At 47.4% G+C, this 27,734-nt stretch overlaps 3 protein-coding genes across 10 annotated transcripts; 1 reads left to right on the forward strand and 2 right to left on the reverse strand.

Annotated features, from left to right (window-relative positions):
• Positions 1–466: 466 nt before the first annotated feature.
• Positions 467–11,935, reverse strand: eps15l1a (epidermal growth factor receptor pathway substrate 15-like 1a). Of its 8 annotated transcripts, none has more exons than XM_061297597.1 (26): positions 11,819–11,935; positions 10,807–10,848; positions 10,643–10,732; positions 9,798–9,845; positions 9,619–9,675; positions 9,355–9,411; positions 9,149–9,274; positions 9,013–9,072; positions 8,592–8,834; positions 8,368–8,525; positions 8,137–8,293; positions 7,941–8,003; positions 7,384–7,469; positions 6,602–6,674; positions 6,362–6,523; positions 5,999–6,196; positions 5,734–5,928; positions 5,460–5,565; positions 5,297–5,347; positions 4,605–4,741; positions 4,310–4,373; positions 4,091–4,239; positions 3,915–4,008; positions 3,624–3,788; positions 3,357–3,373; positions 467–3,174 (listed from the first exon to the last, which is right to left on the reverse strand). In XM_061297597.1, exons 1-26 carry the CDS (start codon positions 11,843–11,845, stop codon positions 3,028–3,030), a joined length of 2,772 nt encoding a protein of 923 aa, XP_061153581.1. In that variant the 5' UTR covers positions 11,846–11,935; the 3' UTR covers positions 467–3,027. The 8 variants fall into 8 exon arrangements, with proteins under 8 accessions (XP_061153581.1, XP_061153579.1, XP_061153580.1 ...); XM_061297595.1 differs by having other exon boundaries at positions 5,743–5,928; positions 9,619–9,714; XM_061297596.1 differs by having other exon boundaries at positions 467–3,153; positions 9,619–9,714.
• Positions 11,936–12,213: 278 nt separating this feature from the next.
• Positions 12,214–16,629, reverse strand: LOC133167075 (UV excision repair protein RAD23 homolog B-like). Its single transcript, XM_061297611.1, has 10 exons — positions 16,036–16,629; positions 15,155–15,236; positions 14,989–15,068; positions 14,077–14,420; positions 13,562–13,608; positions 13,371–13,498; positions 13,186–13,300; positions 12,812–12,972; positions 12,567–12,740; positions 12,214–12,470 (listed from the first exon to the last, which is right to left on the reverse strand). The coding sequence occupies exons 1-10, from the start codon at positions 16,102–16,104 to the stop codon at positions 12,357–12,359; spliced, it is 1,314 nt and encodes a 437-aa protein (XP_061153595.1). The 5' UTR covers positions 16,105–16,629; the 3' UTR covers positions 12,214–12,356.
• Positions 16,630–17,130: 501 nt separating this feature from the next.
• On the forward strand, positions 17,131–27,018 carry LOC133167070 (uncharacterized). The gene is made up of 2 exons (XM_061297602.1): positions 17,131–17,812; positions 23,987–27,018. Exon 2 carries the CDS (start codon positions 24,314–24,316, stop codon positions 26,474–26,476), a length of 2,163 nt encoding a protein of 720 aa, XP_061153586.1. The 5' UTR covers positions 17,131–17,812; positions 23,987–24,313; the 3' UTR covers positions 26,477–27,018.
• The last annotated feature ends 716 nt before the right edge of the window (positions 27,019–27,734 follow it).

The raw sequence follows: 27,734 nt of genomic DNA on the forward strand, positions 1-27,734 counted from the left end.
TCTTTTACACCATTTTGCCACTCTTGCTTGGTGCTATTAGTTTTTCCCCCCACTAGAAGAAAAAAGTAAAAGACAACAAAAATATCAAGTCACTACAAACTTGTGAAAAGTGCCGGAGTTACCCCAAATAAAGTTCAGATATTTGAGGAAGCTTTCATTGACATTTGTTGTACTGATTATATGTATTATAATATGTGATATATATATATATATATATAGATATATATATATATAGATATATAGACTATAGACATATATATATATATATATGCGCGTGTGTATTAGTTTTCATCATTTTCAGTCTTTGTTGCATTATTGTTATTTTATGTTCTGTATAAAGTGCTTTGTTATAGCTGCAGCTGTTGTGAAATGCACTACATAAAAAACTTTAATTGTATTATAATGTAGGGAAATTGCAATGTTTTTTGTGTGTAAGCACACATCCAAAATAAAGAGATGACATGTGTCAGGTAGGAGTTCTTTTTTCTTTCAACACAAATGTCCAACAGAGTAGAAGACGATGACCGTATTCCACTCGATTGTTCGTGTAACACTCTGGTTTTTCTTTTTCCATACAAGATGTGAAAGTATACACATCATCTAGATCAAGACACCTCAGCAAAAGCAAACAAAAAAAAGAATGTACACGTCAGGATATCAGGGTTAACGTACCCTGAACACTTTCTCCCAAATATTTTCATTGCCCCAAAAGAATTAGAAGCTGCAAGTGCATCAAACCGATGGAGAACATATGAAAAACATACATGACATAAAAATAACAAAAATAAAACATCTATTGCACAAAGGAGACAAATACAGCATGAACGGTATGAATGGTCACCGCTGAAAAAGCAGTGCATGGTGCACGGCTGAGGTTTCACAGTAGGGCTCAATAGAACAGACAAGCTAAACTCGGCCAATTGTTTGAGCAGAAATGCAGAAGGGGCGATGGCAGTGAAGCAACTTTCATTATGTCTGACAAGCAAGATTAGGCGCATTAGAAACAACAATACTGACAGCTTGCCAACAGTTAGCTACTCTGCTAGGTGACACATATACTTAGGCCAATAGAAGCAGAAGTAGTTTATCTGGCAGCTCGCCACTGTTTGTGTCGCTTTGTGATATGTTGGAGATGCTTTTAAAAGTCCATTTGCAACATTTCAATAAAATCTGCCTCCTTCACCAGCTAACATCGAGTCGCCAGTTTCAACGAGGGAAAAAATTAACCAGAGAAGTCATTAAATCAACAATGCTCAAGAAAATGATTGATTTGTATTAGCTGCTAAGAAATGCTAAAATTCTAAGAGCATGTTAGATTCTTGATATCACATACCAAAATCAACAAAATTTTAAAAATAAAAACAAAAGTTAGCAGTTCAGGCAGTAAGACACAAGTTAACCTAGCATAGCAAAGACTGCAAGCGAGCTCCTAGCTTCAACGAGGAGCACAAGCAGGGCCACCATTTGTTCCAACAATTCTGTCAAAAAGATTTGGCCTTGCTTAAGTTACTTCATTTAGCTTAGCGACACAACTTCAAACAAAAGAGTGAATCGTGAATGTGCGGACTGTAAACCCCCCAAATTGGGGGGAAGAGATGCAGCCCCGATTTGAAATGCATTGGAAGTGGCACCAACATGGTAACTCAAAGGTGATCAATCATAGAGTTCACATTAACAGGAACATTTGCATGGGGGGGGGGGGGGGGGGGATAACAAAGCATTTTGCTTGTTGTACAGTCATCTTTTTTACAGTCCTGGATGGATAGTTGTTGACAAATATTGGACATTTTCAGTGAGTTTCTTGCGGTTATAATAACCAATTGTGCTTCACTCGGTAGTATAACAGCCAGCCAGCGGTGTCAAATTTAAACTTCAATTTCGAGATAACATGGAGGAAAGAAGGTAATCTTTGAACCAGATTTGGGTATTATGTCTTCTAGTAGCCTCAATCCAGCAACGCAATCACAGCATCCAGTAAGCGTTTACGCGTTTGTTTGTTTTTAAAGTGGTTTGGATCTGCAAAGGAGCACAATGTAAACCTTCCCGTCATCAGGAATAAATAAGTACGCCAAGTCAAGACAGCAGTGTGTGTTCAATCACGTCCATTCGGTCGTTGATTCAAGTACAAAAAACAACAAAAAAAGTTGGTGAGTGGTTAAAACATTTCCAGTTTGTATCGGCATCCTGTTCTGCCTATCAACAACATCAGCTGTAGTTTCAAACATCCAACAAGCTCATCATCTGTAGTTTCAAAAATATCCAAATAAAAAGCTTTAAACATTTCTGTTAAAACAACAACAACAAATGATTCCCTCATCAAGTCATAAAAATTATAAACGTGTGCAATAATGAACTAATACTGCTTTAGCACTACAGTACGTTGTTTGATGTTTGTTAGGGGAAATCCATCAGTTTGTAGCCTATCCCAGCTGAATGTGGACTGGTTGCTAGCAACTCACCAGGTCACAATTTAGACAACCAATCACACTTATGGGGCAATTTAGGTGATTGGGCCAAAATTGTTAGCTGATGTTGCTAAGCGCCAACTCTTCAACCTGTCCTCCATTTTCTTGTCTAGTAGCATCAGTATTGGACCCTCTGGATATAACATGTCCAAATGCACCACACCTGAAACCAAAAACAGGGACGACGGAACGAAAACGATGAGCTAACGTCGCCCAAATGTCCGTCCTCCATTTTGTTGTCCAGTTATAGCACGACTGGAGAATAGAAGTTTAACAAACAAAACAAAATGAGGTTGTTTTTGTCCTCATCACAGTGAATCGTTAATAATGATGATAAAGAGCGTCAAATCCCATTGAGTCGTTCCAGAGCATTTTTTTTAGAGCACGAACACCAGCGGACGCTAACCGACGCTCCCAACAAAAGGGGGAGAACAACATCGCCTGGGCTCAACGCAAGACCTCTAAAGTCGGTTGCGGGTTTTTTTTGTGGATCTGTCAATCGTGTGTTTGTGTGTTTCAATAGAATATTCAAGAGTCACGTTGGTGGTGGTGGGGAGACCGGTCACGCGTTGGACATCTCGGCCTTGCTGAGTGCGATGGCGAGTTCCAAGTCTTCCTGCTCCTGTTGCCGGAGACGCTTCAGGCGATCCCGCTCAGCCCGCTCACTCTCCCGCTTGGCCCACTCCAGCTGTTGGGCCTCATTGTTAAACTGACACATACGCACAACAGACACAGGCACACGTACAGCCACATGTTCAATGCTGACTAGCCTCTGTCAATAAGTCCGAGCATGAGACGACGCCGTCCGTCCAAACAGAATAAAAACCTGCCTGTCTAAAAGCGACAGTTCAGTCGGGCTTTCAAATGTCGATATCAAAAAGTCAAACTCACCTTGACTTTGTCAGGCCCTGTCGAGGGTGAAAGAACACACGTTAGCAAAACATCGACTCGGTGGATCAAGTTTCCTATTGTCTCTGTGCTGTGGAAACCACAAATGTCCCAAATTGCCCAACTCTGTTTCATATTTTTTCACAAATGAGGTCTCCCTCATTGCCTCCAACAGCAAAGACGTTCTGTAGCTCTCCAGTTCGAGTCTTGACATAATTTCCCAGTCACATGACAAATGTGAAGGTTGCAAGAATCTAAGAAGAGTCTTACTTGGTGCCGAGGATGGCGGAGCGAAAGGGTCCTTGCCGCTGAAGGGGTCCCCCAAACCCTTTTTACTCTGGAAAGGGTCGGTGGTGTCCCTGCCGAACGGCTGGAAGGGGTCGCATGGCTTGGGGGCGTCCGTCGGGCCCGACATGTTCACTGGCGTCGTCTTACCTGCAGATATGAAGCGGTCACCGTTCTGTCACACTTTTGCACACTAACCCACAAAATCCTGTCGGACAAAAGATCCCTGACGATAACCGGAGGTGCACAGTATGAAATCTTCAAAGTTGCACTCACCACTGGGGGGTTTGGGCCTCGGCGGAACTCCTTTCTTGGGGGGCAGGGCGGGCGTGTCGCTCTTCCTGCTGAACGGATCATCTGTAAACGCGGCCTGGCCGCACGGGAGAATCCGATAAGTCGTTGCCGTGCTGCCTCGAGCGTCTCGGGCAAGCGTTGACATCATCGCGCGGTACCTTCTGGTAGTCCGGCAGCCAACTGGCGCGGCCTTCAAACGGGTCTCTGCCTTTGGCCATGTGGCTGAAGTCGGCGAAACCGGCAGAGCTGCTGTTGCTGCTGCCGCTGAAGGAGCTACTGCCAAATGGGTCCAAAGCGCCAAACAAATCTGAACAGGGACGGACGGAAGGCAGTCAGGAAAACGGCCGTAGGCTCCCCCGGGATGCGAGAATTCCTACCTGCTCCTTTAGATTTGGGGTTGGCGCCGGCGAACGGGTCACCACTCGTGAAATGACTCATTTGCTGCAAAAGAACAACACAGGTGTTTATTTTCCAAATTTCTCAGTGGGGGGCCAAAAAGTTAAAGTTCTTGGGCTTTCGGCTGAAATTTCAGAAAAGAGCACTCTGATCTCATCAGTTGAAATGAAGTGGACCTTCTTTACACTTAATGTTTCAAGTTTCAGTATTTTCTGAACTTGTGGTTAAAACTTGATGAAAAGTGAGCAGATGACACGCAAGGAGTGAATGTGTCACCTTTGAGGGTAGCGTGGCGCTCTTGCTGAAGGGGTCCGCTGTAGCAAAGGGGTCCAGCTTTGAGGTCTTCTTAAAGAAATCTTCAGACGAGGCCTTGAACGGATCAGTCTCTTTGAATGGGTCGCCGCCAAACGGATCTGCAATTCCACATTATGACACAGGACATCTTTTATTGGCCGATGATGTGTGCTTGGCAATGTTGCCCCGAGCTTCCGAGTTCTTGACTGACTTGCTTTGAAAAATGGGGACGATTCTTTTATATCTCAAAAGTGAGAATGAGAGCTTCCTTGTGCCCGGTAAGGAACATTTTTGAATCAATGCAACTTGGTGAGTATGCAAGCAACTGGAAACAGACGTAAAATACTAGCTACGCTAATATTAGCGTTGGTCATTTTGAGCAGTGTATCCTGCCATGTTAGCTTGGTGGAGAAAATGAGTGAGCAGCAGTGGCCACCCAGGTGCGAGATAGAACAACGGCACACGCAGTAGTAATCGAGTAGCTTCTATGCAGCCAAAGAAGAACGAAGAAAGAAACCTCACTTGCACATTTGTTGTTTAAAAAGATTGCTTATAGCGCCAATGTCGCAATAACTGTGATCATTTTGGTCCTAATAATCGTGCTGGTCCGATTTTGCAGAAGCAATGATAAAGTCGCCTTTAAAAGAAAAACATGGAGGTGTGAAAGTGAGTACCTGCAGAAGCTGCTGGCGGCTTGGCAAAGGGGTCGTTTTGGAAAGGGTCTCCTGGATGAGGAGGAGGAAGATGGCAACCAAACCAAAGCGGGGCACCGAGTAAACGACAGCAACAAGCAAGAGTCGAGAAGGCGAGCCAAGGCGAGGCGACGGTCACGCGCACCTTTGAAAGGGTCCGTCCTGAAAGGGTCCTCCGAGTGGAAAGGGTCAGCGTGAAGCTCCTGAGGTTGACTGTTGAACACCGACGGCTTCACTTTGAACGGATCCTCCTGCCAGACGCCAAAAAAAATCTACATCAGCTGACTGGATGGCTGTATTATCCCAAATTACCACAACAATGATCTCAGTCTTTTCTCAATGTCAGCAATTATTTTTGAATATGTCGAACGAAACACGAGAGACAAAATGAATTGACTAGAAAGGGAGGATGTGAGTACTTTTGCCACCTGCGGGTGCGAGGTCGTCCCCACAGAGGGGAAGGCTCCGTTCTCCCTGTCACTGAAGCTCTCGCTCATGTCGGCCAGGTTCGTCATGCTTCCTCCGTGGGTCCCGTTCAGGGTGCTGTTGTACTGCTCGATGCTTTTGGACACGTCCTGCTGGCTGTCTTGGATTTGCGACAGTTTACTGCGCGCCTACGCAACACATTCAGCTCGTCACCACACCGAAGGGGGGCAATCTCACCCATGACAAATGACATTTCACCTGGTTGATCTCATCCTGGGTGGCTTTCAACGACTTGATGATGGTCTCCAGCTGAATCTTGCCGGCGGCTAGACTCTGCTCCAGCTGGTCCTCCTCCTGCTGCAGCCGGCCCAGGTCGGCCTTGGCCCGGCTCAGCTCCTCCTCTTGGTTCTGCAGGTCAGACTCCTGAGAGTGGATCTGACTCTGCAGGGTCGAGATCTGGCGGAACCAGCACAAGGTCGGGCGGGGTAATGCAGGTTTCTGGAGTTTTAACATCTAAACTGGGGCTGCTCAAATTTTGGGTCAGCAGATACCACTTTGAATCCATACGTCAATGAATGGTAACTACCGCGTTCATCGTCCTAATGATGAATGCTTACTCACCATCTGAGACTCCTCCTGACACTTGATGCGGACCTCATTCAACATGTCCTCCAGCTTGTGCTTCTGCTGGTCCATCTCCTCCAGGCGGTCGTGGGCATCCTGCTTCTGCGCCTCCAGCTCCTGCAGACAGGCCGCCTCTCGGTCCAGGTCGTTCTGCATCTCCTGAAAGCGCAAGAGCGCCGCCATTAAACCAGGCCTGCGCTCAACGGCACGGGGACAGCTTGCAACAGGTGAGCTTACCTGGACCTCGGCGCTCTTGTGCCTGATGGCCTCTTCCGCCTCCCTGATGTCCTGCTCCAGAGTGTACTTCTCCCTGGCGCGGACACACAAAGCCAAATACAGAAGAAAAGATAAAAACAACAATTGAAGAAGCAGTGCTGTGCAGGCACGTCGACGTGTTCATCGTGGAAGACGCCGGAGTGAAATTCCACCATATTCGGAACACAAATCTTAAAATGACCAAACTCGGCACTCTGGATCAGTAGGGGACGGTGAAAGCAAAACCGTTAGGGGTCCGGCAAATTACGCTGAACCCTAACCCCCCACAGTAAATATTCATTTTGTGTGAGAATACCAGTCCAGGTCCAGTGAGTGACTTGTGCGATTTACCTGAGCGCATTCCACTGGGTAAAGGCAAGAGTGCTGACGCAGCATTATGGAGAGAATAAGTGATGAGCAAACAAAATACACACACATGTAAGTTGTGTGTGCGTGCTGTGGTCGATTGGTGGGTGGGTGACGGACGCATGTGAGGGAGAGGCATGATCAACATAAAACTTGTCATGTTTGAACCAATCTGCATTAGGTTGTGCTTGCTCTATTAGAAAAACACACGCACATAGCTTGTTGCTGTTACAATTTCGGGTTGTGGAGGGTGACGATTCTTCTCGAGGGAGGTTTAGGTCGGAGTTGAGATGAAGCGTCGGCGGCGTTCATGACATGGGAATGGATGCGTTCCAAACAGCACGTCGCACTTGTCACGCATGAAAAGATTCGGCAGCAAACACGTCTCCTTGTCTTACCTCTGCAGCTGGGCGATCTCCTGGCTGATGTCGTCCAGCTCCTTGATACCTGTAAACTCGCCCGAACCCACCGAACTGGAGCTGTCCTGCACATGGGGGGGGGGCACACACACAGCAAGGGAGTGTCAGTGAAGTGTGGGGAAATGAAGTCAACTGGGCCGCGGCAGGGAGGCAACGTGGAGGGAAAGGTCCAGTAAGAGAACTCAAGTCTCGAGTGGGCTCAAGCACGGTTTCAATGGGAACAAAGGTTAGATTTGTCACTGCAAGGGGGGGGGGGGGGGTGGGGTAAAGTAAAAAAATATATAGAGATGTGCAAATGCTTCCAGGCGTTTCAGGGACTTGAAAGCATTGGCGAGTGGAGGCCCTGAATTTGGTTACCTACCCACAACTTGAACATTATGGCCTGAGAAGGAGGAAGAGGAGGTAAGAGCAGAGAGGTTAGTTGCAGAACCGTCAGTCAATCCACCACATTCAGGAAAAAAAACAAAAAACACCACCACCGGGAATGTTGGCTCATGCCCACATCGCACACATGAAGGAGAAGAAAAAACGCTTACCCTCCTCATCTCTGACAGCGCCGCCATCTCTGATCCCACTGGCGTCATGTACCCCGACATGCTCTGCTCACACATTGACACAACATGCTTTATTTGTGATCTGTCACAGATGGCGCCAAGATGAAACGGAGCTGCTCGTTTAGCAAAATGGTGCTCCTTTCAATTACCGTGAGTACAGCCCTCAGTAGTGACCTACCTGGACAGGAGTGCCCCTCTCCGAAGGCGGGATCATATCCGCCGTCAGCGCCTGAGGGGGGTCCACACCTTTGCTAACTTTCTGCTGGATGAGATGCATAGCGAGCGCAAACTGCTCCCTGGTCAACTTGCCCATTTGTCTGGTGTCGGCTAGAGCCCTGCCAGGTTACGAGAGGAGAGTGTGGGTGATTGGATGCTAATGGTCGCTAGCCGGCCAACCAAGCTAACCTACCAGATGTGCGCGAGGACACCTTGAGAGAGTCCAGACTGCATGAAGATGTCCTTCACTTCCAGCCCGCTAACAAAACCGTCCAGGTCCGCGTCCGTCTTCAGGAAGATGTCGTCGTAGCGACCACGATCTGACGGCGGGACCGCCCAGGTGCCGGGATGCTGGAGAGTCCAGGCCTCCGTGAGACTCTCTCACACGTCCAATGGCACGTCGCACCACGTACGTACCTGTGCGGACTTGAGGGTGTGTTTGGGGGACAGGCTGCCCGCACTGTTCAGAGAGTTCATGCTGCCGTGGGAAGGTGTGGAGCGCAGGGAGTCCTTGGGTGGCGGCGGGCTGGCCGGCAGCGGGGGCGCGCCGCCCGTCACCGATCCCAGACTTTTCTTTCTCTTGGTCGGTGGGATGAGGGCGGCGGGCAGGTGGGCTGGCACGGGCTCCTTCTCCAATGCGCGGTACACCAAGTGCATGGCCTGCCACCAAACGAGACCAACAGCACCCGTGGATTCTGGGAAGCTTTGATGCCGGCGCACAACGCAACTGAACCAGGATCTGCTTAGGATCCGAACCGCTTTTCAATAGGCATTTCTGTTACCTCGTGACGCGTTGTGACAATAAAGAATCAATGGGAAAACTGTGAAAACGGCTCACCACGGCAAACTCGTCTCTGTCCAGATGTCCGTCTTTATCGATGTCGCTCAGGTCCCAAACCTGACGGGATATGAGACATTTGGCAACAGGATAGTGACAAAAACACCACAATTCAACACGTGAGGTGAGCACAAACCTTGCCGAGTACGTCCAGGGGCAGCTTGGAGTTGATGAGGACGGGTCGGACCTTCTCCCCCGACAGCAGGCCGTTGACCGGCGACAGGCTTTCGAAAATGCCGTCAAATTTGTTCCTCTCCTCTGGCTGAAACAAACGTTTGCTATTCATGTTCTTATTCTTAACGCATCTCAGAAATGACGCAAGTGTGAGGTGCCTTTGGGTACCCTGACGGCCCAGTGAGCTTCAGTGGAGGCATTCAGGGAAGGACTGTTGCTGTCCTTCTGGAAACATATAACGAAAACTAACATTGAAAACTCATTTTGACAAAGAAAAAAAGACAAGTGTGTCCACTGATGTATTATTCTTGTCTATTATTTATGAAATTGTCTTGCTCCTTGAAACTTCACGTATTTTCAGAGGCTCCATTGTCATGAGTAAAATGATTGTGATTGACAGGTGCGGTTTGCAAAAGGAGGACCGCCACTCACAAACTTGGGCGGCGGCACGCTGAGGTTGAGGCTGGACACGCTGACATCGTGGCCGCTCTGCGCACACGCCACCAAACGCAGCGCCACGTAAAAACCCTTTTGGCCGCACAGAGGGTGGAAAGGATGCTCATTCTGATGATGTCACCATCTCAGGTTCTACCGAAGGAGGCGTATCCTACCGGTTTGTCCAAGTAGCCTTTACCATCCGGATCAGCCAGATCCCAGATCTGGGGAAGGGAAAAATAAAAATAATTAACCAGCAGCTATCTTGTTTGTCAATGACTGTGACAACACTAGTTGATCAACATCAGGTACACGGACGGCTCCACCAAACTAAACTGGCCAACTTACTATTCAGTTTAAGCACAAGTGTCTTTGACTTTTTCACACATTGTGTTATGATAAAAATGCCTGCCAAACTCCAAATGAATCAGGGCTCGAGTTTGCTTTTTGATTTTTGAGGGGGGAGGGGGGTCTAGTGTAAAATTCAAACAAATTCCCCAGCATAAACACTTGGAAACACTGGGTAACTTGCAGACATGTTGGAGCCTACAAAAAGTCCCATTCATCATCCGCAGTGACAATCATTCACATAACGCAACGACATCATTTCCTGCTCTCAATATTTCTTCCGGGAGGACACTAATGGGCTTCGCTGCCATTTCCTGCCAGCCCATATCAAGCATTATTACAGATTTGAGACAATCACACTTAGCAATAGCGCAGGCCCTTTCAAACCTGCGAGTTGGACCTTTTACGGCCTTTAACGTAGAGTTGGAGGGAGTACGTAAGGCCACCGGCGGGTGGAATGTAACCGGTCACACCCCTTTGTAATAAAACTAAGTATTAGCGTGAAGCCTCCATTGACTGAGCCTTTACTCTCGCTTGGTTCTTTCTGAAATTAACATGCCAAATTTATTGCCACCAAAGATGAATGTTGTACCTCTGGGCCTAAAACTCACACACTTGATAGCAACTGGAATAAATCATGACAACAAAATGGCAGCTAAGATCACACCGCTACCTTTCCCAGTGTCACATCTGGAAGTCCCGACTTTTTCAAGAACAGGGCCGCTTCTGTTGGTCCCACTCTCCCCGTGTTGCCCGGATCCACCTTGCATACACACGCGTAAACAGAATTAGCACACTCGGCTAACATGCTAAGAGAGCATCCAGTCATCATTTTACCTGTCTGTAAAAGTTCTCAAACACGGCGCTCCCGCTCGTCAGCTGTGAAAGATGCATATTACTGTCATTGTGGACTTTCATATTTTAGATTGACCAGTGGGTGACTGGGACGTGCATGGCATTTAATACAATAAAGTCAAATACAAGGTAATTGCAGCAATGCTTGTCTGGCATTGTGAAGCAAAGTTAAGTAATGCAATAGCTGGAACAATTTGCAACATAAAAAGGCATCAGGCCGGGTTTTGAAGTGTTTCTTTTAAACGCCACCTTGCGGCACCTCATTGGCCTGATTTTCTTTACTCATGCCTGTCGTTGTCATATATGAACGGTGTGGAGTGTGTGTTGGCTGTTTCACCGGTTGAAGCATGGGTGTTAAAACACAAACATCACCAAAAGTGCAAGTGTTGAACCTGAATACTGCGAAAGGTGTGTTGAAACCTTTAATCGTGAAAAAGTGTGAATGTAGTCTTGAATGACTTGAAAAGCAAACGAAGTTCAACACGACAGGAATTACGCCATACGACCCAAAACAGAATGCGCTTCTGCCTTGTCTTTTGGCCGCAAAGTAGCGTTGTCGTTGGCCTGACTTACTTCAGGATCAATTTGTCACCGCCCGAAGCTTAGCCCGCTAGGCTCCAACGATGCTAACCAGCTAGCGGCGACGACAGGCCAGCTCGCATGAGCCCACTTCAAAGACGCGGCTCGTCGGGGACACGCCCTGACACTCCACCCGCTGAGAGTGCCACTCGTGTTTGGTTAAAAGGGCGGAGTTTCGTGTCTCTTAGCCTGCTGCCGTGTGTCCGTCGGCGGCAGCTAACGAGCCCGCTACGTAACGGGACCGCCGCCGTCGCCAGACTGGGCCTGCCTCGACCGGCCGAGCGAGCCGATTTCCACCATATTTGGCGACTTTAAGACAGGCGACAATGACACCGAGCGGTGGTGGAACGCGAAGCAAAAGCGTGTGCACGCGTGGTCTTAAAAAGGTGCCGTGCTGAAGGCTCGCATCCCTTACCTGGCTGAGAGATGTGAGCGCTGCCATCTTCTCTGTTGCTGCGGGAACGCACCCTCCCTCTCCCGCCCTGCCTCATCCAGGCAGCTGGGAAACTGCGACTCCTAGCGGACAGCGTGTGCCTCGCTGCTAGGGAGCGAGTCGCTTTTGGTTTTGGTCGTGCTTCTTCTCACTCTTGTAGCTCACGGATGACACGCCGGGCTCAATATTTGAAAAAACTGATTTTATCCTAAAATCCCAGCAAAGGGTTAAGCAAAGTGTGTGGCCTTCATAGCATCTTTGTAAAGTGCAGCTGCAATTGAAACTTGTGGACAAAACAAGCAGTTTCAGTTGCCGTCAGTCTTTTTTAGCACCACTTACAGGGAAAACCCTCACCCCCACATATTCCGAAAGCATAATTTCAAAGAAAGCATGAAAGGTGACATTTATTCAATATATGCATCAATCAATTATTAAACCGCGACGCTGCTCCTGCACACACAAAAGCCAATCGGAGCCTGAAAGAGAGCCAAGGCGGGATGCACGCAAACCCGACCAAAATCTACTCGTCATCCCAGGCTTGCTGCAGCAGGAAGTTGGCTGCCAAATTTTCATTCTTCTCGCAGGCAAAATAGGCTTGGATGACCAAACCCTCGGGGAAGCCCAGCGCTTTTAACTGAAACAAGAACAGAGGCAGCAAGTTTGACTTTTGTCGCACGAGATAGGACCAAAGTATTGGCATAGAAAAGAACACAACAGAAGCTTTCCTGACCCTCTCAATGGCCTCTTTCTCCTGCGGTGTGACCTGGATGTAGTTGGCACGAGACGGCGCCCGTGGTTCGCCACCGCCGCCATTGCCGCCGTTGTCACTGCCGCCGCCGTCTGCGTTGCCACCTTGAGGCTCGTTGAGCATCTGGACAAATCGCTCTTGGTGCTGTGTGATTTGCTGCGTGATGACAAAACGACACGGTAGCCGATGAGGTGAGCGCTTTGAGGGGGTGCGTCAGGGGTCCACACCTGTAGGAGCTGCGGGTTGTCTCGGCCCAGCTGCTGCAGCAGGGCGGGCAACAGAGACGGGTTCTGCTGGATGATTTGACGCATCTGCTGGAACTGAGGCTGGTTTCTCAGAAACTCCAGCGGGTTCTGTGCCGACGGAGTGACGCCACCCAGCAATGGGCCTGACGGGAGAAGAAAGACGCCGCGTGGTTCTGAACGGAACAAAGTCAACTCAGGTGCCAGTGCCAAGTACTTGTGGGTGGCAAGAGAAGCCTTTGAGTGAGTGACAGACTGCCGCAACGACATCAGACGCGAGGTTGCGTCAGTCCCGGTATTGACGCAAAATTGTGCATCAGTGACACGCAAAATGGACTGGGTGTTGTTTCTGCTCTTACGCTCTGCGTCCGCTGGTGGCGGCATCTGCGTCACGGGGGCCGGGACGGCAGGGGGGCCCGACGGAGAGTCCCCAAGTGCTGGCGTATCACCGCCAGCTTCAGCAGCGGGGAGGCCCTGCGCCACAAAAACGTGTTTGATAGCGGCGGTGATAGGCAAACTGTTTTTCCGTATTTGACGTGCTCACGGTGAGTAAATATTCTACGGCGCGGTCGGGGTTGTTGTAGCTGGCCCTCAGTGCCGACACCACCGCCTGGCGCTCGTAGCCCATGGACATGATCTCCGACACCAGGTTTTCGTAGGCCTGGCCCGTCACTGCCGGGCAAGTAGAGACATTTTTTTTCCCCCCATTAAGTCAAGGATCACTTGCCATCTTACCGAGAATAGACGCCGCCTCTTCCAGCAGGCCCAGCTCATCCGCCAGGCTGACAAACATATTTGTGGTTAATGAGGTCTGAAGAGTTGGAGTGCAATTTATTGAACGAGCAAATACTCAAAAACTTCAAACAAAATTAGTGATGACTGAATATGGCTAACGGATATCTGTACCAGGGCTGTATGATAACTGGGGTTCGATACCAGCCTCACTTTAAAATATCATGGACTCGCAAAGGCGGTCAATATTGGTCACCGATACTGACATGCGTGGCTGACAAATATTCCACTGTATGAACCTGCAATTTCTTCTCATTTCTTTCATGTGCCCATGAACACAGTGCCTTTTTTTTTTTGCATAGTAATAATTTTTTGCTTCTTTTGTAAGTTTTACACTCAACCAAGCACGACAAGTATATAACTTGAACCAAGCACATTTTGTGCAATTGCAGAGTCTTCTTTTGATTTTCCTCAAAGCAATGTTCTCTGTGAAAGTGGCTGCCGCTACCTGCTCTCACCTGGAAGCTAACGTCTGGACGGACGCGCGACTTTCCGCTTCCGTCGTTGGCGCGTCATCAGGCTTCTCGATGTCCGTCGTAGCGGTTCCGGCATCGGGAGGATCTTTGGCGGCGGCCGACGGTGGGGACGCATCTTCGGGAGAGGTGGTGGGGGTGTTCTCCGGGGCGGGCGGCGGTGGCACTTCCGACGACGTGGCGGCGGCTTCTTGTGTGGGGACGCAAACGGATGAGGAGAGCGAGGATGAGGATAAACATGTCGGTTCTGACGTTGCCGAGGAAGGGGGTGGCGGTGCGGATTGGGGCGTTGGCTTTGGGGGGGTTAGTGAGGCGGGGGCTGCTTTGGGCTGCCAACAAAGAAAACAAAATGTTTGGATACACAATATGACAACTGAATAATTGTCAAATTTATCGAAACCACATTGACTTGCCATGTTGGGCAACATCGCCTTCTGTTCTTCACAAAAAATAACGTGTAGTGTTTGATGACAATGATTCTCATTCACTCTTTAAATTGTATTATTTACTATGAACTTGATTATGAAACTATTCTTTCCAAAAAATAAGTCTTCTTTTGTTAAAACTATATTTTAAACTGTTAGGATTTTGGAGCCAAGCATCAGAAATAAAAAACATAACCTATCACCAGACTGGTCAGAAGATGATCCAATCCAACCAATGCATCCAGTTAACTTTTGTTCATTGCTGCTGTTCCCGGAGGATTGGTACAGATCCGGCCCACCAATAGTCAAAATTTTCTTAGAATCAACAGCCACTGAAATGCATCGGATTGCTTTTGCTCTTGCGTCTTATTTTCCGAACCCATCAATGATGACATTGATCACTCACATTCACACCAATCACAGATTTAGCCTAAAATGCAACATACTGAAAGTTTGCGAACTGGAAACCGACCTTGGCAACCATGAGAACCACAAAGTTCTTCTCACTGATGTTGTATTCTTTCAGTGCCGTGTCGTCGTTCAAGATTTTGCCTAGCCCAAAGAAAATGTGACGTGAGCAGCCTTGCTCTGTTTGACAACACATTTTGACATTCTGACAAGAGGCATCCATTCCTTACCTGCATAGATGAGTTTTTGCCCTGCAGCGGGAAAAACATCTTTTCCTCGCTCCTCTGCGATTCTCTCCTTCAACACTTTCACCTAGCAAACACAAAAGCAAGAATTCAACTTAACACCTAACATAACATATGGCCGCGTAGTATTTTATTACAAGTCAGACTCTTCCTGATTGTTTGCACAAGTTGCTTCAAAAGTTAATTAATATAGTTCATCTTTATGTGTATCCCCAGAGTTGAATCTAGTGTCTGCTGTACGTACATGTAAAGCCACACACACGCATGCGCGCGCACACACACGAGCACGAAGGTCAAATGGTTTTAATGAAAAGTAACTGGCTTCCAATGCACAAACAATGAGGAATCTTGCAGCGTCATTCACTGACACCAAAACGAGTCAATAGCAACACTTCCCTTTCGCGCTTTTCAAAATAATACAATAAAACGCGACTAGTGCTATCGTTTTGTAGCTCTAATAAGTTACAAAAGATGAATAGTGATACTACAAAATTCATGACGTTTGCTATTAACGGCTCGACCAAACGGTAATGGAATTTCAAACGATACTAATGTTTACTCTGAAGGGAAACAACGCATGTACCGCCGTAACTTGGGCTAGCTTCACCCGCGGAGACTTCGTCGCGCGTAGGTGACGAGGTCGTGCAAACACGCCAACATATAGCCCCTCCCCTCCGCATGTATTTGCGTGTTGAACGAAAATAAAGATTCAGAAAGCGTTAGAGACCCACAGTCAACCTGAATAACCCGGAAAAGCTAGGCTGGGCTACATTGTATGCTACAAGCTAGCCCGCCGGTCCGGTGGGGTCTCGTTTCGCCCCCCCCGGCCGTCGCCGCTGTGTTTACCTCAAGCAACTTTGACTCACCGTCTCCTCGGCGTCGATGTGAATTTTGAACGTCTGCTGCTGGAGCGTCCTCAGCGTCACCGTCAGCATCCTGCCAGGCGCTAGAACTCAAAAGACACACGGAAAACAAAAAACAACAAAAGAAAAAATCCTTTCGCACTTCACATTCGCTCTGCGGTCGCCGCTCCAAAGACTGAAGCGTCCTAGTTTGAAGTGCACTTAGTGTCGGTGAGTGACTCAGCTGTCTGACTCAATGGAAGCCGGCCGGGGGCACAAGAGCGTCCTCTAGTAGGCCAGGGAGAGAATGTCAGGAACGTGTTGCCTTTCAGAACATGGGAAATAAGAAAGTCCAACGAGAGCTGACACTAAAGCAGTTCAACCAGCATGCTTTCCCAGGGGAGTAACATCTGTGGAGGAAGTGAGTGCGGCAATAGTGATCTTGACCTGTGGACAGAAAGTCTATTATGCCCCCAAAACACAGCAAGTCGGCAACTTTGATTTGAAGAGACCGTTTGATCGTCATTCTGTCTATTTTCATGTGCCGCAACTGACCCATAGGCTTCAGTTGTGGTTGTTTCTTCGACCAAAAGTATGATATGTTTAAGTGAGTCCGTTTATTCACAGAAGCTCAGAACCAGTGTCAAGGAGGAGTATGGTATAGTGCTTAAAAAAAAATTTTTTTGCCAAGATAGACTGGTTATAGTGTCACTTTGGGTGATAGTACAATCATCCACATTTACCGTTTTTTTCCGTGTATAGTGCGCCCCCATGTATAGTACGCACCCCTAAAAATGGCATGCTGATGCTGGAAAAAAGCTTGTACCCATGTATAATACGCACCGAATTTTTATGAATTTTTTTAAAAAAAAATTTTTTTTTTTTTTTTTTTTTTTTTTTTAAGTCCCAATGATCGTCACACACGCAGGGAGGCAATGGGTCCCATTTTTATAGTCTTTGGTATAGTCTTAACTAGGCTGGATGTAATATTTTTTGTTGGCGTTGATTTCTCCGACTGCCCGTAAACGCACCACCGCGCTCCGTGCGCATGGAGCGTGTTTGAAGTGAACAGCAGAGAAGAAAGGAACAAGGCAAAGTGTTGTGAAATAAAATATTACCTGTAATACTGTTAGATAAATTGTATATATATGTTATCATGCGTTCCCTAATGAGTACTTATTAATAAGTTATTGCGCAGAATGCTTACTGTTTCGCCTTGCAGACGTCCACCAGTCCACAACAAGTCATACGATGCTGTCTGGGGCTTCCTGACCTTCTACACCTCTGGGAATCCAAGAAAGTTGCTGATAGCTCAATCTACTCTGTTGATGTCTGGCATTCTGTCCTTGCACTCCTTTCCCATGGCGTCCTGTCTGTAACTATGTCCTTGCGCTCCTTTATTTTCTCATGAGACTAGGCCATGCTTTCCCCCCCACCTGTTAGGGGCTGGTCTCACATTGTAGATAGGGCATCCCTTAATAAAAAGAGCGAGGGGTGTGACAGATCTTTAGTGTATTCTGGACTGCTGTAAGTCTGGTTGCACTCCTCGCGAGAAAAGACTCAACATTCTGCCTCACTGGTTTTGTCTGCTGATCCTTTTGCTGATTTTGAACCTGACAGATTTTTGGGGGCTCGTCCGGGATCTCAATAGACCTACTTCGGGTTCCGGCTGACTTTTCGACGCAGGACAAGTCCTTGGCCAAGGCATAGACAGGAAACCCTTTTCACGGGGCTGTCTCGATCAGTCAGCTGGACGCCGGAGTGGTTGACGAGATCGTCCGAGGGAAAGGCCCAGCGGACTGTGAGTATGAATGTTGATTCTGTTGAAAGGAATGGAAGTGTAGTGGCAAGAGGTCACTTGAAACCTTGACAATTCTAGACCCTATCAAGTGCATATTTAGAGACAGTTAAATTCTGTATGGGATGCTGGAGTCCCCTGACGTAAACGTCAGTTAAATTCCACAGGAGGGCAGACTCCTCTGTTTTCTAAAGAAATAAAGAAGTACAGGTAGTTGGAGCAGTTAAATCCCGCTGAGGTGTGGTGGGGCCTCCTCACTAACCTTCCTACTGTGTTAGTTTTCTGCTGCCATCTGTGGTGGGTTTTCCTTATCCCTTGTTTAGCTGGTTTGGCTTCTTTCTCCGTGAAAAGATAGGTTTTATATTTACTTTGGGAAAAAGGTAAAGATAAGTTTTCCTTACACAATAGGAAGGTTAAAGAGTTGTTAAAATCCACTGGAGGGCGGGCTCCCCTGCTTGCCTGTGAGACGATAGGAATGCGCATTGTGTGTGTGTGTGCGTGTGTATGGTTTGACTGAGAGTGACCTCATTTGAGCTCTGATTTGAGGTTTGAGATTCCTCTGTATAAACACGCAGGAGTGTAAACAGTGGCTTTGTGTGGATGAAAGCAAGGATTCTCCGTTTCCTCCGGAGACCCACCACACATCGAACATTTATCCACTGTCCTGTGAACTAAATTGGCTTTAGGACACTGCGGGTGCCATTCAAATTGCCAAGTCCGTAAACTAAACAAATAAATCATGGGGACAGCAAATAGCAAGCAAAAGCCGCTGCCCCGAATGAATTGAAATGCAAAGATTGGACATTGATGGAAGAAGTTGACCCCGAAAATGTAAAATATCTTGACAAATGGATAACCGATTACAAATTTGACGGTCAGCTGAAAACAAATTCGTTGAATAACCTAAAGCAATCGATTGATGCTAGATGTGGTGTAAGGAGGAATAACGTCGGATATCATCTAATAGTAAAATGGGAATTGGAGGCTGAGAAGAGAAAATGTGGGCAGATAAGAGGAAGACTGAGAGATGAGGAAGACGGAGGAAAGATAAGAAAGAACTTGTTGTTGCACAGGCAGGAGGATGATGAGACAGTGTCAGCGCGGGCTCGCTTGAAGGCCAAAGCTGACGATGCGATGAATGAGGATGAAAAGAATGATCAATCTATAGAGACGGAGATTGCAGCACGCCAAAGTGAACCAATTTTCCCGTCTCTGTACCCCAAATTACCAAGCACAAATCATCCTCCTGAGTATGGTGCTTCTGCTCGTGGTGTGTTGACGCGGAGCCGTGCTCGTGGTGTGTTGACGCGGGGCCGTGCTAAGTTGGTTCCTTCGGCTGACGCAGACGCATACCCGATGATTGAAGTGGCAAATCCTCATGATGAGGGAGGGCCCACAATTTTAGTATACAGAACATGGACCCACGCTGATATAAAATCAGCAATTGAGGGTATAGCGTTGCCCACTGAAGATGTTAATCAATATTGTACCGACATGAGACAACTCATTGCTTCATACAATTTGAGAGGCGATGAAGTGCAACAGGTTTTTATGGCATCTTTAACCAAACATTGGGCAAGCGTTAAAGGCACCTGGGATCCCTTTGATTCCCGGGGCCGTCCATTGGAATGTAACGGGGTGCCATTACAAAGAGAAATTGACCAACTATTGGGCAGGATCAAAATAAAATTTGAACGTAGAGCAAATTACACAGACATTGGCCGAACCAAACAAAAAGAAGATGAGTTGTTTGAAGACTTTAGGCACAGACTCGAGAGAGTGTTCAAGGCCAATAGTGGCTTGGAGCATGGATCTGATGTTTATGACCGACAACTCAAAAACGCTCTACATGCAAATTCGCGACCAGCAATCCAGAGCTGGATCACTAAACATATGATCACTTTCCCGACATCTACCTTGCCACAGTTCATTGATCATGCTATACACGCCGAAAAAGTTGTCAATGCAAAAAGAGCGAAAGAGAAGGGGAAAATGGGCACCGTGTTTTTTGTTAAAGGAGAGCAGTCTGAGATGTTTTATCAAAATAAGACCTTCGAACCACGCCTGGAGGGGCGTGGTCGTAACAAATTCCGTGGCAAGGGTAGAGGGGGGTACAGTCGTGATTCTCCCAATTATGGAACGAATGACCAGCCCGCTTCAGGTCAGTCAAGACGGTACAATGCTGGACCTCCCGTTTGCTGGTCATGTGGGAAAACAGGCCATATAGCAAGAAACTGCCCAGATAATCACAAGGGTGGGAGTAGACCTCCCTTATGACTGGCCGAAGGTCAAAATACAGTTGAAACAACTGTCTTGTCAACAGCTCCCCCTGTTGATGTAGATTTGAACATTCAAGATTTGTTGATGAACAATGTTGAGAAGCCAGTGATAACTCTATTCGTAAACGGGACTCCAATAACCTTTTTGTGTGACTCAGGGGCATGTGTGACCACGTGTCGTGACATACCTGCAGATGTGCAAAGTAACGGTAGATCCTTTTGGGTGAGAGCAGCGAATGGGCTGGCAACCCCAGTTCCCCAGTCTCGACCAGTTTGGATACGGGACCCAGAAGGGGGAAGTTGTCGCATTCCCATTTTGCTGATGCCCAGTTGCCCTATTAATTTGCTAGGTAGAGACGCTCTCACTGCCCTTGGGCTTTCCCTTGTGTCTCTTAATGGTCAAATTGCTGTCAAAAGGCGACACCAGTTACAGATATTTGGCCAATTTCACTGCTACTATTTTTATTCATTGGATTTGGCTGACGCAGAAGTGATGGAATTTGGTTCCCCTCTTTTGGCCCGTGTGGCCACCCTTTTGCGCTGCCCTGAACAAGCAATGGAAGCCAATCAACTACACATAACTATGTGGCATAAAGACACACCGGGTCCTGATCACAACTACGAGAACATGCTTGAGGCTGCTACACCTGCCACCTTGACAACTTCTTTCCTTCTGCACGATGGTGAGAGCCGTGCTTGTGTAGTCATACAAGCGGCTCCCCCTGCTGTGCAGAAGTTACACGTGTCTCCCACTCCGCTCCACATCTCTCTCTACAGGCCTCACACCGCAGCCTGGCAGAGTTTAGGATTTATGGCTGGTGATGCCTTGGCAGCTTCTGACTGGACTCAGGTTAATCCTGACTCCTTTTACAGTCCTTCCACCAAGCTCTTCAAACAAAATATGACTAAAGCCTTGTCATTCATTAGTGGAATCCACGCTGATCCTGGTGTTGAGCAAACACCCTCATCTTGAGATTATGTGTTGACGTCCGATGACGAGCACATCCTCGCTGAGGTCCCAAGTCATCTTTGGTCTGCGGGTCCTTCTGACGTTGGTTTAGTGAAAGGTGCGCTTCCTGTTGTCATAAGACCTAAAACTGAATACCGCCCTTGTGTGAGGCAGTATCCTTTAAAACCTGATGCCTTACAGGGTATAGCACCTGTTATTTCTGATTTATTAAAAGCAGGTGTCATCGTTCCTTGCCCGGATTCTCCTTGCAATACCCCAATTTTCCCTGTAAAGAAGGCACCCCCTTCTGTGGGGTGGAGAATGGTGCAAGACTTGCAAGCTGTAAACAATGCTGTTATTCAGAGAGCACCTTGTGTCCCTGACCCGCATACTTTGTTGAATTCATTGACACCTGATACGAAAATCTTCACAGTGATTGACATTAGCAATGCTTTTTTCTCTGTCCCTATTGCAAAAGAGAGTCAGTTTTGGTTTGCGTTTACATATGCTGGCTCAAGGTACACCTTTTCAAGGTTACCACAAGGGTACTGTGAAAGCCCGACAATTTACTCCCAGGTGATGGCAGCCAGCATGGCTAAATTTGTCCCGCCAATGGGAAGTCAGATCTTGCTTTATGTTGATGACATTTTGATAGCATCTCCTGATTTTGCCTCTTGCTGAAAAGACACGCTTGCAGTGCTGCATCACTTGGCAAGTGAAGGCCACAAGGTCAGCAAGAACAAGCTTCAACTGTGGTCTGCTGAAATTAAGTATCTAGGCCACAATCTAAGTTCCCAAGGTCGATCCATAATTGAAAGCAGAAAAGCCTCTATTTTACAAGCTCCTAAGCCACTAACAAAGAAGCAAATGATGTCTTTTTTGGGTCTCACAGGTTATTGTAGAAACTGGATACTTGATTATGCCCAAATTGTTGCTCCTCTGTCCAAATTGATGTATGTGGAAGACATCTCAATGTCCGCTCACTTAAAATGGACTCCTGAAGCCGAGGATGCTTTTGTTTTGATCAAACAGGCTTTGGTCTCCAGCTCCACTCTAGCCTTACCCAACTATGATAAGGTGTTTGTCCAGGCTGTTGACTGCAAAGGTCATTACATGACCTCTGTTTTGCTCCAATCACATGGCTCAAGATTGCGTCCTATTGCTTTTTATTCCTCTAAACTGGACAGTGTTGCATGTGCTCTCCCACCATGCGTGAGGGCCGTGGTGGCAGCCTCCATGGCTGTGGAGAGCAGTGCTGGTGTTGTGTTATTTCATCCTTTAACACTGAAAGTTCCTCATGCTGTCTCGGCTCTTCTGCTACAGACTAATATGACCTTTCTGTCGCCTGCGCGTCATCTTTCTTGCATGGCTACGTTGCTGTCTCAGCCGCATCTGACCGTTGAAAGATGCACGACACTCAATCCTGCCACTCTCATTCCCCTTCCTGACGATGGCGAATTCCATGATTGTGTCGATGCTGCCCAACAGATTGCAAAGGCTCGGCCTGATTTGGAAGATACGCCTCTGCCAGATGGTCATGTGGTTTTTGTTGATGGGTCTTCTAAGAAGAATGAATCTGGTGTGACCCTTACTGGGTATGCCATTGTTACTGCCGACGTGGTTTTGGAGGCTGCTAAACTGCCATCCAATATGTCGGCACAGGCCGCTGAGCTCATTGCTTTGACTGGGGCCTGCAAATTGTTTGCAAACAAGTCCGTCACTATCTGGACTGATAGTCAGTATGCTTTTGCTACAGTGCATGTTTTTGCTCAGCAGTGGAGCAACCGTGGCATGATAACTTCTACAGGGAAGCCCGTCTCCCATTCCGCTATACTAACTCAACTTTTGGATGCTGTCCAGCTGCCTTTAAAGGTAGCGGTTTGCAAGTGTGCTGCTCACACTGCGGGCTCTGATCCTGTTTCTCTCGGTAATGCTTTTGCTGACAAATCCGCTAAGGCCGCTGCGGAAGGCCTGCTTCATGACCTCTCGTCTCTCACGGCTCATGATTCAATGTCACACATCTCCCCTGATGTGTTGCTTGACATGCAGTCTCAGAGCCCCTCCCAGGAACGACTCTCTTGGGAAAAGCGGGGTGCAACTAAAAACACCGATGGTCTTTTTGTGTGACCTTTGGGCAAACCTGTCTTGCCTCGTAGCTTGTTCAAATGGGCTGCTATTTCAAGTCACGGGGTCACCCATGTCTCGGCGGGAGGTATGGTGAAACAAGTCGAGGCTATTTATACAACATACGGCTTTGCCGCTTTTTCACAACGATTTTGCAGAGCGTGTTTGATCTGTGCTAAACATAACCCACAAGGCAATTTAAGACCTCAGAGAGGGAAATTCCCGACTCCATTGTACCCGTTTCAGACAATACATATGGATTATATCCAATTACATAAATGTGAAGGGAAAGAATATTGATTGGTCATAATAGACGCATTTTCTAAATGGGTAGAAATATTTCCTACCAAACATGCAGATGCACTCACAGTGGCAAAAGCCTTATGCAAAGACATCATTCCAAGGTACGGTATTCCAGAAACAATTTATAGCGACAATGGTCCACATTTTGTAAATCAAATAGTGCATAACATTGGGAGAATGTTCCACATAAATGTAAAGAACCATTGTTCATACAGACCGCAATCCGCTGGCCTGGTTGAGAGAGCGAACCAGTCTATAAAAAACAGATTAAAGAAATGTATGGAAGAAACAAAACGACCGTGGACTCAGTGTTTAGACCTGGTTAAAATGTACATAAATATTACAAGTACAACAGGGCTAACTCCTTATGAAACTATGTTTGGGAGACCTTACAGGCTTCCTCAGTTCAAAAACACATGGGAGATCCCCGAGGAAGCCACGTTAGCTGATTACATGAGAAAAATGTTAGAACGTCGAAAGAATCTAACCAATAACACTGATGATGAACCCATTTCTCTGCAGGAAGACCCCAAAGTGGTACCGGGAGACTGGGTTTTGATCAGGAGTATCAAGAGGAAGAATTGGCATTCACCCAAGTGGGAAGGTCCCTTTTTGGTACTACTCACGACACCTAATGCTTTAAAAATAGCCGAACGCAACACGTGGATTCATTTAACTCATTGTAAAAAAGTGATCTCCGCAGACCCAACCTAAGTACGGAAGGTGAGCAAAGTCTGGTAATAGTGCCTGATTCTGGTGTCAAGATCCAGGGTTGACACGAAAGCTAGCAGAAGATTTCCAAGACACCAACCCGAAGCTCAGGGTGTTGACTCTGGGGAGATCCAAAACATGAGCATTAGAGAGTCATTTGGTGAGTGCTTTAATCGGGCTGTAGCCTGCGCGAAGTCTACCATGTGCTTTTGGTTGTTTTTGCTGGTTTGTGTTACCATTATATTTTTTTCGGGGGTTACTTTATCTGGAGGGATAGAGTACCGTGCGCCTCGCACATTATTCTCTCAGGCGACTGCTAACGCTAATTCTAGTCGATGTGGCTCATGGGGAGAACTTGCTAGACATAAGCGCGACACTAAATCCCCTTTTGGTCATGTTGTTTGTGTTCCAGGAGCCGTCCGTGTTCCAACCTGTGTACCATGGCTTTTGTCTTGGGCTTATAATAACTCATTAATGTTTACTGTGGCTCCTAACACATCTTCTTCTATTATTTTACCTTTGAAAAGTTTGAAAGGGTTTCGTAATGGTCGCCCCACTACTGGAGATAGATGGCTCGGGTATTGGTGGTATTTAACTGGCCACCCGGTTAACACCGGCTGGGGCACCCTTGTCACCACGCAAATGCGAGGGTATTGGCCCTCTGGTTCCAGTGACGAGGCTGTGTTCTTTGCTAAACGAGTGACTTTGATGAATCGGGGCACAAGCCTCCTTTTGACTCTTACACTCCCTGACGGTCATATTCGTCCTCCAAATGCCACCTTGTTTAACACTTCTTGTTGGGGTTTTCAACTGTGGGCTTGGTCCTCTGGAACCGATCCTCGCTTTCCTATTGCTATTTGCCTTAATAGAACAATGTCGGTCGCGGGCCGTCCCGTTACAAATAAATACACCTTGTCAGCGGGAGCAAAAATCACAAGTACGCTCCTCACTGATGTAGACAGCTATTTTGTGGCCTCCACAGGGATAAGCGGTCATACTAACAACTGGCTTCTTATGGCTGAGCAGGCCGCAAAGATGGCTGGCGCTAGTTGCATTGCATGCATGGGTCCCAGACCTCTTTTGAAAATCATACCTGCAAATGTAGGCCCTAAGTGTGCTGTCGTTTTGATGTTAGACTCGTCCATTTCACCCATTCACGATTGTTTTAGATGGGATACGGTTTACCCTGTTGCCCCTATGGCGAAGCATAAACCCCTTTTTTCGTCTGTTGTAGCTAAGGGTAATTTTACATGCATTAGATTACCTGGTACCGGTGTGATGCTCGGCGCCCTACCTGCTCCGTGGTGTGGGTCCGTGACCAAGGTCACGGCCCCTTTTTTGCCCATTGCTCGTTGTGATATTTGGTTTTGGTGTAATAGTAACAAACTTTATGATAGGTTGCCTTTCGACAGCGCTGGAATTTGCGCTTTGGTAACCCTATTGCTACCTGTTTATTTGATACCGATGTCCTCTTATGATCTAACGTCTTTTGCTAAGTCCGTAGTGCCCAAATTCTGGCCGAGAACGAAACGAGACGCCGAATGGCGGGGCACAGCTAATCCAACCTACATCGACGCCATTGGTGTTCCTAGGGGAGTGCCGGATGAGTATAAGCTGGTGAATCAGATAGCAGCTGGTTTTGAATCCGCCCTGTGTTGGTGGTGTACTCTTAACAAAAATGTTGACAGGATTAACTACGTCCATTACAACGTGCAGAGGCTTGGAAACTGGACCGAGGCGGGTTTCAAGGCGGTCCACTCCCAACTGGCCGCTACTTCCCTCATGGCTTTCCAGAATCGAATGGCCCTTGGCATGCTACTCTCAAGAGAGGGCGGTGTCTGCGCCATGTTCGGTGAGCAATGTTGCACTTTTATTCCAAATAACACTGCGGCCGACGGAAGCCTGTCCCAGGCCCTTGAGGGCCTGCGGGCCTTGAACGGGAAGATGAAGGAGCACAGTGGAGTGAACACGGAGGTTTGGGCCGACTGGTTGAACGTGTTCGGAAGGTACCGCACCCTGGTTTCCTCTGCCCTGGTCTCCGTTGCCGTTTTCTCTGCCATTTTGACCTTGTGTGGATGTTGTTGCATCCCTTGTCTCCGATCCCTAATTAACAGGCTAATTACGGCTGCTATCTCTCCACCAGCTGAGACTTTCCCGTTGCTCCTAAGGGATGACCTTTCGGTCGACGGGGGTTCCTTCTCTATTGACGACCCGGTCAGCGAATCTGTTGTGGTAAACTTGTCCGATTTGTTTTCTGACCCGGGCTTTGCCGATTGTGGCTCAGTTTCCTCCCGTGTGTAAGTTGGTTCCTGCGAATTGTGATCCCTGTGGCTGAAAATCTTTTTGAAGTGGCCATATGGGTGATGGGTTGGTCTCCGGGAACTTATGATAAACAGGGGGGAATTGTTAGATAAATTGTATATATATGTTATCATGCGTTCCCTAATGAGTACTTATTAATAAGTTATTGCGCAGAATGCTTACTGTTTCGCCTTGCAGACGTCCACCAGTCCACAACAAGTCATACGATGCTGTCTGGGGCTTCCTGACCTTCTACACCTCTGGGAATCCAAGAAAGTTGCTGATAGCTCAATCTACTCTGTTGATGTCTGGCATTCTGTCCTTGCACTCCTTTCCCATGGCGTCCTGTCTGTAACTATGTCCTTGCGCTCCTTTATTTTCTCATGAGACTAGGCCATGCTTTCCCCCCCACCTGTTAGGGGCTGGTCTCACATTGTAGATAGGGCATCCCTTAATAAAAAGAGCGAGGGGTGTGACAGATCTTTAGTGTATTCTGGACTGCTGTAAGTCTGGTTGCACTCCTCGCGAGAAAAGACTCAACATTCTGCCTCACTGGTTTTGTCTGCTGATCCTTTTGCTGATTTTGAACCTGACAAATACGGATTTAGGTAGAGAACTGAACTCTCGCTCTTTATATAGCTGACGTGTCTTGCTCATCCGTTCTGCGCATCTGTAATGGCGGCCTCCGTATGATATCCGGTTTGCGTGTGTGCGAGAGCGAGAGAGAGCGAGAGAGAGAGCGTCCGAGAGAACGCTCAACCGTAGCGCGCCGCCGACCGCCCAACTGCACCGGGCTGGCCGATTATTGTGACAGAGCCGTCGCTGAAATTTAGAAGATATTTTTAAAGTCCTGATGTACTTTCTAAAATTTAAGTGGACCTCAGTGCGCACTGCGCAGGGAGCTTAATTGGTGCGGTCGCGCAACCGCAGCGCGCCGGGCGCTCACTGTCGCATTGCTTAAAGAGCGCCTTTGTGTTTTAGGATGAACAGCAGAGACGAAAGGAACAAGGCAAAGTGTTGTGAAATAAAATATTACCTGTAATACGCATTTTGTTATTTGCTGATTGAAACTGCTAATTAAACTGTGAATTGAAACTAATAGGAAGAAAACAACTCTCGCTCTTTATATAGCTGACGTGTCTTGCGCATCCGTTCTGTGCATTTTATTTCACAACACTTTGCCTTTCTTTTCTGCTGTTCACTTCAAACACGCTCCATGCGACCGCAATGCTCTCGTATCAGACGCTTGCTCGATCAC

Source organism: Syngnathus typhle, linkage group LG14, assembly GCF_033458585.1.
Source record: "Syngnathus typhle isolate RoL2023-S1 ecotype Sweden linkage group LG14, RoL_Styp_1.0, whole genome shotgun sequence".
NCBI classification, from domain to species: domain Eukaryota; kingdom Metazoa; phylum Chordata; class Actinopteri; order Syngnathiformes; family Syngnathidae; genus Syngnathus; species Syngnathus typhle.

Bases quoted from the DNA above. Each gene is read 5' to 3' on its own strand.
- eps15l1a (XM_061297594.1), bottom strand. From the start codon at position 11,845: ATGGCAGCGCTCACATCTCTCAGCCAG. The intron at 4,374-4,604 runs GTGACACATTCA...GTTCTTTTGCAG, and splicing joins GCGCCACGCTACCCTCAAAG to CAAATGAGTCATTTCACGAG. The intron at 3,789-3,914 runs GTGAGTGCAACT...TCATATCTGCAG, and splicing joins GAGGCCCAAACCCCCCAGTG to GTAAGACGACGCCAGTGAAC.
- LOC133167075 (XM_061297611.1), bottom strand. From the start codon at position 16,104: ATGCTGACGGTGACGCTGAGGACGCTCCAGCAGCAGACGTTCAAAATT. The intron at 15,237-16,035 runs GTGAGTCAAAGT...TGTGTTTGCTAG, and splicing joins ACATCGACGCCGAGGAGACG to GTGAAAGTGTTGAAGGAGAG. The intron at 15,069-15,154 runs GTAAGGAATGGA...TCTTTGGGCTAG, and splicing joins GCAAAAACTCATCTATGCAG to GCAAAATCTTGAACGACGAC.
- LOC133167070 (XM_061297602.1), top strand. From the start codon at position 24,314: ATGAGCATTAGAGAGTCATTTGGTGAGTGCTTTAATCGGGCTGTAGCC.